We start from the raw sequence: 7,077 nt of genomic DNA, 5'->3' as shown, positions 1-7,077 counted from the left end.
GTCCAGTTACTCAACGGCCTTCGAGAGAATGCGGAAAAGCTCATCCTGCAGGTCCGCCAGGGTTTCTTGTTCCACGGAAGCCCGCGGAGCGGCCTGCTCCGCACCCTAGTCGTTCTCAGAGGCCGACAGAGACATGGAGTCGTCCTCCTCGCTTGCCCCGAAGGACACGAAGTCCGCGACCTCACGAGGGGGTAGAAAAACGGGGTCGGGGAAACTCACCGGGGGACGAACCTCGATCCCGCGGTTGTGGGGGGGGGGGGGGGGGGGGCCTGCCAGCGGCTCAGTGGCGGCAGCAGGCCCAATCCCCGCTGCTGCGCGAGCTTTCTCCCGCCTAGCTTTGAGGGCTCGGAGAGACATGTCTGCACAGAAGTCGCAGGACCCTCCATCCGTGAGGGCTGATTCAGCATGGGCCAGCCCCATGCACGCGACGCAGAACAGGTGCGTGTCTGGGGGCACGATGGGGCCCGAGCACAGGTTGCAGATGGTCGCCATCGGATGCTGGAGACAGTGTACATATCTCCGGCGCACCTTCAACGACAGCGAGAAATCCTTGTAGTTCAATATTGGAGTATCAGCTTTCTAGCACACGATTTGAGCGTGAAGAGAGAGATTCTGAATGGAATTGACGCTGCATTTGTATTTATACTGCATGATTCAGTATTTGCATATTTGCGTCAATTGGCCAGCTCTGCTGGCGTTAGCCTATAAGAATTCAGCGGAAGTGAAGGAGGAGAGGAGTTCCCATATACGACATCCGTAATGTCGAAGTTCCGTAGCCTTGATAGGGAACCGAAGTTTTCCCAAACTTGCGATCTTAAAGAAGCCGGCGGATCCTCTAGCTCTTGTGGAACACCGCCACTTGCCATACTCGCTGTCGCTGATATCTCTGACTCACTCACTCACTGGACCGTCGACCTAACAAAAAACGGCAGAGTGCCAGAGAATGTAGACAGGCTCTGATAGAGCGCATAGATAGGCGGAGCTCGGCTGCATCGGCACCAATCAGAGCTTCAGAGCTAAAGCGGCGTTACAGATTAGGTGTCCCTAAAGAACCCCGTATTTAACGGTAGTTCCGCATTACATAAATTATGCGGAGGTCCCGGCATGCACACCTCGTTATTTCTTTCTTATCAGTGTGAAAGAGACTCAAAATACTCCATCGATTTTGGTCATACAGATTAGTGTTATACATCATTAAGTGTCTTAATGATCATACATCATTAAGTGTCTCCTTTTCTTTGTGTACACTCACAATAATAACAAAATGTTGTGCTTTTCACAAAATAAAGAAAACAAACACAATGTGCATTCTCTCTCTCTCTCTCTCTCTCTCTCTCTCTCTCTCTCTCTCTCTCAGTGAAATCCATTCTGAAATGCGTCTGTAAATGAACTCAGCGAATACTTGCCGCACAAACATGAGAGATGTCTTTAGAAAGCTTTAAAGGAGAACTCCGGCGCAAAATGAACCTTTGGTCTAATAAAACATTGGTACCTAGTCAACCGTTCTCTGAGATTTGTTTTCATGATAATCGAATGTAAAGAGTTTTATCTATAAAAACTGTTTAGCGTATAACGCTAGTAATGGGGGCATTTAATAATTAATACCACTAACAAGGCTCAAAATAGCCCCACACTAACACAGTAACATAATGAGGGTCCCTACATGCAAAACGAAGCATTGGGAACTTTGTAAGTTTAACAGACCGTTTAATAAGAAGATAAAGATAAAGACAGTCCACTTCGTGTATACAGACAGGAGCCATCTTTGGAAAACAGTCTCGACTAGTCAAACCACGAACGCCATTCATACAGTTCAGAAGTTCACTGAACTTCATACAGTTCAGCTCACTTAGCACGTCGTTCGTGGTTAGACTAGTCGAGACTGTTTTTTTCTGATTGAGTTTTTTATATTATCGCGACAGGGATCCATCCGTGTTAGATATAGATGTGGGACGCTAAAGACCCAGATATGTAATAATGATTGGCATGCATTTAAAGGGATAGTTCACCGAAATTTTTTAATTCTGTCATCATTTACTCATCCTCAAGTTATTCCAAAAATATATAAAAATGTTTGTTCTGTTGAACACAAACGGAGATATTTTGAAGAAAGTTTGTAATCAAGCCGTTTTTGTTGCACCATTGACTTCCATAGGAAAATAATTACTATAAAAATTCAATGGTGCCACAAAACTGTTCAGTGTCCCACATTCTATCAAATATTTTCCTTTGTGTTCAGCAGAACAAAGAAATGTATACAGTTTTGGCACAACTTGAAGGTGATTAAACGATGACAAAATTTTCATTTTTTTAGTGAACTATCCCTTTAAGCGTTAACCTGTTAAGTGTCACCCCCCTTTTTTTGAATAGACATGAAAATGCACATTTTGAACTTAAATGGTTGTAATTCAAGAATGGAATTGGAATATAGACGTAAGATTGGTCTTATTTAAAGAAGACATTTGGCAGATTTTTGTAGAAGTGAAATAAATTAAGAAAGTGAAACAGAAAAAAATTATAGAAGTTTGAGTTTATGGAAATGTACAATGTAAAAAAAATAATTATTCATATTTTATATAAAATATATATTTTCAAAACCTGGGCTACTCTAAAACTACAGAAAAATCAAAGCCAAAAATCTGAACAAGTTGTGTTTCAAATTTTAGGTTGATATCTCAAAAAATGAGCTTTCAGTAAAATTTTGTTTGGGCGCAGTACCAAACTTTTTCACTAGGTCAGAACCAGACTCCATTACTGCCCATATAAGGGCGCCTCCATTTCCATATGTGTTTTGAGTGATCTGAACCATTATTTCCACAATTTTCATACAATTTATGAAGTAGAGATCCTATTCAGAAGTATGGGAAGTTTGGTAGATTTTGATACGAATTCAACCTCTAAGAAACCCATACAAAGAACATGCATGTGCATCATAGCTCACTGCCACATCACAAATGGTGAATTTATTATTTTTTTCTTTATATTTAAAACATTCAGACCTTTTTTTCTAAAATAATTGAATGGATGCTATCTTTTGAACTCTTGGCATGAAAACAAACTGAGGTTTCTACCATTTTTTCATGATTTTTCATGTTCATTGCTATTTCAAAATAAAGGTCTGAACACGAGTATGAAAATATTATTGTTGCAAATTGATAAATTACGGCTCCTCTGTAATTTATTTTGAAAATCAGTCACCAAATATGGAAACTAGAGATTGTAAGCGTTCAAACGATATATAGTTTGTCAATATTACTTAAGGTTTTTACTAAGATATTATTGTTTTAAAAATATAATGACAAACGTCCCACCTGTGGGGCGGTGACTGTAACCCTAATACAGACTTTATGCATTTATAAAAATTGTGTAACCTGCACTCAAGTGGCCATTACTAATTTGAAAGCACAACTTTAGAACTTTTAATTCAGCTTGGGACATTACTATAGAAACATATACTTGCTATAGGTCTTTGTCAGCCCTGTTTGCATCCCTTGAATCCCCAATTTGATGATATGGCAGTGAGTGGGAGAATGACCGTATGCAAGGCAAAGAAATGGAAAAGCATGTGATCTAGGCATCACACTTTTATGGTATTCAAAATATTTTATGGTCAAAACACATACACACACATAGACAGGTTTTGAACAGCACTTTATATGAATGTTTTATTTTACATGAACAAACATTGACTGAGTGCACCTGAATGCAAGAAAAATTCACCCCAAAATAAAAATTATAATTTTTTTTGTTCTTCCAAACAGTTGTGTTGTCAAGGCTGTGCAGTACAGAGATTTTATAGTGGCTAAGGGGGTTTAAATCCATCTACTCCAATTCATGGTAACACTTTAGAATAATGGTCCGTCATTAATAAGTAACTATGCAGAAAGTAATGCAAGACTAATGAGTATTATTACATTAACACTTCAGCTACTAAGATTAACAAATATAGAAACAAGCTTAACTAATCAGTAAGTAATATCAAAATTAGGAGAGAGTTCCTTATTAGGTAACCAACAATTAGTTAATGAGATTAGTCTCATTAATAACTATTAACTAACTGACCAATTATAAAGAACATTATTGTGTGTCTGAGACATAATCAGTCATCATTTTTACTCTGAATATATAGTCATAAAATGTATCACTAATTACTCAAGTGTTACCTAGTCACTATGCAGGAACTACTAGTGATCTAGACCATTATTTTAAAGTGAAAAATATCTTTTTGACTTTAAAATAATGGTCCAGATCACTAGTAGTTCCTGCATAGTGACCAGGTAACACTTGATTAGTGATGCATTTTATAACCATGTTGAGAGTAAAAACAGACAATTGTTAACGTCTCAGACACTATCATGTTGTGATTAGTATTTAATTAGTAATTCTTTATAATTTGTCACAATTACATATTAGTTCTTAATGATCCCAATCTCATTAAGTAATCATTTATTACCTAATAAGGGACTATCCTTAGTCCTAAATTCGATATTACTTACTGATTAGTTAAGCTTGTTTCTATATTACTTAATAGTAGTACCTAAAGTGTTAATGTAGTACTACTCATTAGTCCTGCATTACTTCCTACATATAGTTACTTATTAATGACGGACCATTATTCTAAAGTGGTACCCATTTCATACCTAAAAATACCCCTTAATTATGGTGAAATCATTATAACGTGCAACCTCTTGTGACTTATTGTCTCATTATGTTATCAATAATAGAACAACAATGTCCATTAAATAAATCTTCTAAATATTTCAAATATTCTTAAAAAAATGTCACACTCATTCTAAAACAAATAAAGCATAATGTTATTTTTACTAATATTAAAATATTCACTATGATATTCCCACTTGTTTCTTGAAAAACATTCTCATAACTTGCTGGCGTACTGTTGTCAGATTTAGTCCATAAATGAGAGGATTTAAAATGGGTGGTACAAGTAAGAATTCAAGAGCCATGAAATTACGCACACCTTGAGGCACTTTCTTTGAGCCATAACGACTGTACAGTACATCAAACAGCAAAGCAACAGTCACATTGATCAATGAAAGCAGATGTGGCACACATGTTTGCATGAATTTGTGCCTGCCCTCTATTGACTTTATACACTTTCTAATCAGGTGAATGTATGAGCAAAATATGAATACTGCATGTCCAAAATAGGTAAGAATAACAATGTACCCAAACACATTATTTACAGTTGTAGAAAAACAAGAAAGTTTTGCAACTGCCCAAATCTCACAGAATAACTTTTCAATGGTAGCGCCACATAAGGTGAGTCTAGATATTAAAATAATTAAAACAGACATGCAAACAAATGGAGCCAGCCAGCAGAAAATGATACAATTAAAAACCCTCTGATTGGTCATTATTGAATGATACTCAAGTGGTCTACATATTGCCACATATCTGTCATATGCCATCACTGTTAATGTTGAAAACTCACACAAAGCAGATGAATAAATGACAAATATTTGAATCAGACATCCAGCATAAGAAATCACATGATCGTGTGCTAATAAATCATACATGAATTTAGGATAGAATCCAGAAGTGCCAAAAAGTCCATTTACGCAGAGATTACATATAAACACATACATCGGCTCATGAAGCTTCTTATGTAGTATGATGGTGAAAATTACAGTTACATTACAAAACACCATAAGGGGATAAAACAGTGCAGTGAGAGAAAAAAACACAAATCTGTTTTCCATTGTTTCATTCAGACCAGAGAGTGTAAATACTAAGACACTGGACTCATTCTCCAGTGGTGGCTGCATCTGGAAGGATATGCAGTTATTATGTAGATTTTCTTTTTATTATATTTAAGTAATTGAAAAGCTAGTTATAGAAAGTTAATTTGAATTGTCTTTAGCTAGGCTGTCTGTAGATGGAAAAAAAAGGCAAATGTTAGATTCTCTAACAGTAGCACATTGCCATTTCAGTGACAAGACCTTACCATATCCTCTGTTGTCATGTTTCCCATTGTGCTCTCTAAAAGTTTGATTTGGTTTGCTATATATGGACACTGGTCTCATGCTAATTGCCTTGACCACAAACATTAAAAGCAGTGTTAACAAGCTCTCTAAAGGCTTTTTGACCCTTAATTTGAAATAACTGCCAATCTATGCCCGCAAATAGATTTGCAAGCATTACCTGTCTTTTAAATTTGCCAACCATATTCCTGTCAATACATCAGTTCCAACAGTACATAAAATATGAAACTTGTAATATATAATACAATTCTTTACACAATTATTGAAAAATGTTCTATTATGTTGTTAGCCAGCACTTACTTCACAAATTGACTTACAATGCAGTGAACAAATATTTCTATTTGTAAAAAATTATGGGCCTTTATAGTGAAGTTCTATACAACTGGAATTAACTAACCCTAACTCAAACACAATACATATAACAATTTTTTTGGTAACACTTTATAATAACTGCACGCTATTAATCACTAGTTAAAGGGTTAGTTCACCCATAAATGAAAATTCTGTCAGTAATTACTCACCCTCATGTTGTTCCAACCCTGTAAGACTTTCATTCATCTTCGGAACACAAATTAAGATATTTTTTATTAAATCTGAGAGCTGTCTCACTCATTCAGGCTTCTATGTAATTGAAACTTGCCAGCCCAGAAAGTTAGTAAAGACATCATTAAAATAGTCCAAGTGACAACAGTGTCTCAACCAGAAGTTTATCAAGCGAAGAGAATACTTTTTGTGCGCAAAACCCCCAAAAATGACGACTTTATTTAACTATTCATTTTCTTCTGTGTGGGCCTCTAAGTGAGTTCTCGTAGTGTAACAGTGCAGCGCTTCTGGGTTGTACGTCAGAACGTAGCCTCACTAGCATCACACGCATCAAACACATAACCAGCGTTGGGCAATTGTGAGCCTACGTTCTGACATACAACCCAGAAGTGCTGGTGTGGATACTGTAATTCGGAATCACAGATTCTACTTTTTGGAAGTATGACCAACATAAGAATTTTCACCCTAAAATGTCATCTGAACAAGTAAGTAACATCCACGTTTGTTCTGACCAACTAAGGGAAAAAAAGCA

At 36.8% G+C, this 7,077-nt stretch overlaps 1 protein-coding gene across 1 annotated transcript; it reads right to left on the bottom strand.

The window, feature by feature from the left end:
- Positions 1 to 4,841: 4,841 nt before the first annotated feature.
- Positions 4,842 to 6,176, bottom strand: LOC130095959 (olfactory receptor 52L1-like). Its single transcript, XM_056262566.1, has one exon. The coding sequence runs from the start codon at positions 5,784 to 5,786 to the stop codon at positions 4,842 to 4,844; it is 945 nt and encodes a 314-aa protein (XP_056118541.1). The 5' UTR covers positions 5,787 to 6,176.
- Between the last annotated feature and the right edge of the window lie 901 nt (positions 6,177 to 7,077).

This window comes from Rhinichthys klamathensis, unplaced genomic scaffold (assembly GCF_029890125.1).
Source record: "Rhinichthys klamathensis goyatoka isolate OS25496 unplaced genomic scaffold, OSU_Roscu_1.1 h1tg000194l_1, whole genome shotgun sequence".
Lineage (NCBI taxonomy): Eukaryota > Metazoa > Chordata > Actinopteri > Cypriniformes > Leuciscidae > Rhinichthys > Rhinichthys klamathensis.
Note: the sequence above shows the minus strand (reverse complement) of the source record. Positions and strands in the feature narration are given on the sequence as shown.

Bases quoted from the DNA above. Each gene is read 5' to 3' on its own strand.
- LOC130095959 (XM_056262566.1), bottom strand. From the start codon at position 5,786: ATGCAGCCACCACTGGAGAATGAGTCCAGTGTCTTAGTATTTACACTC.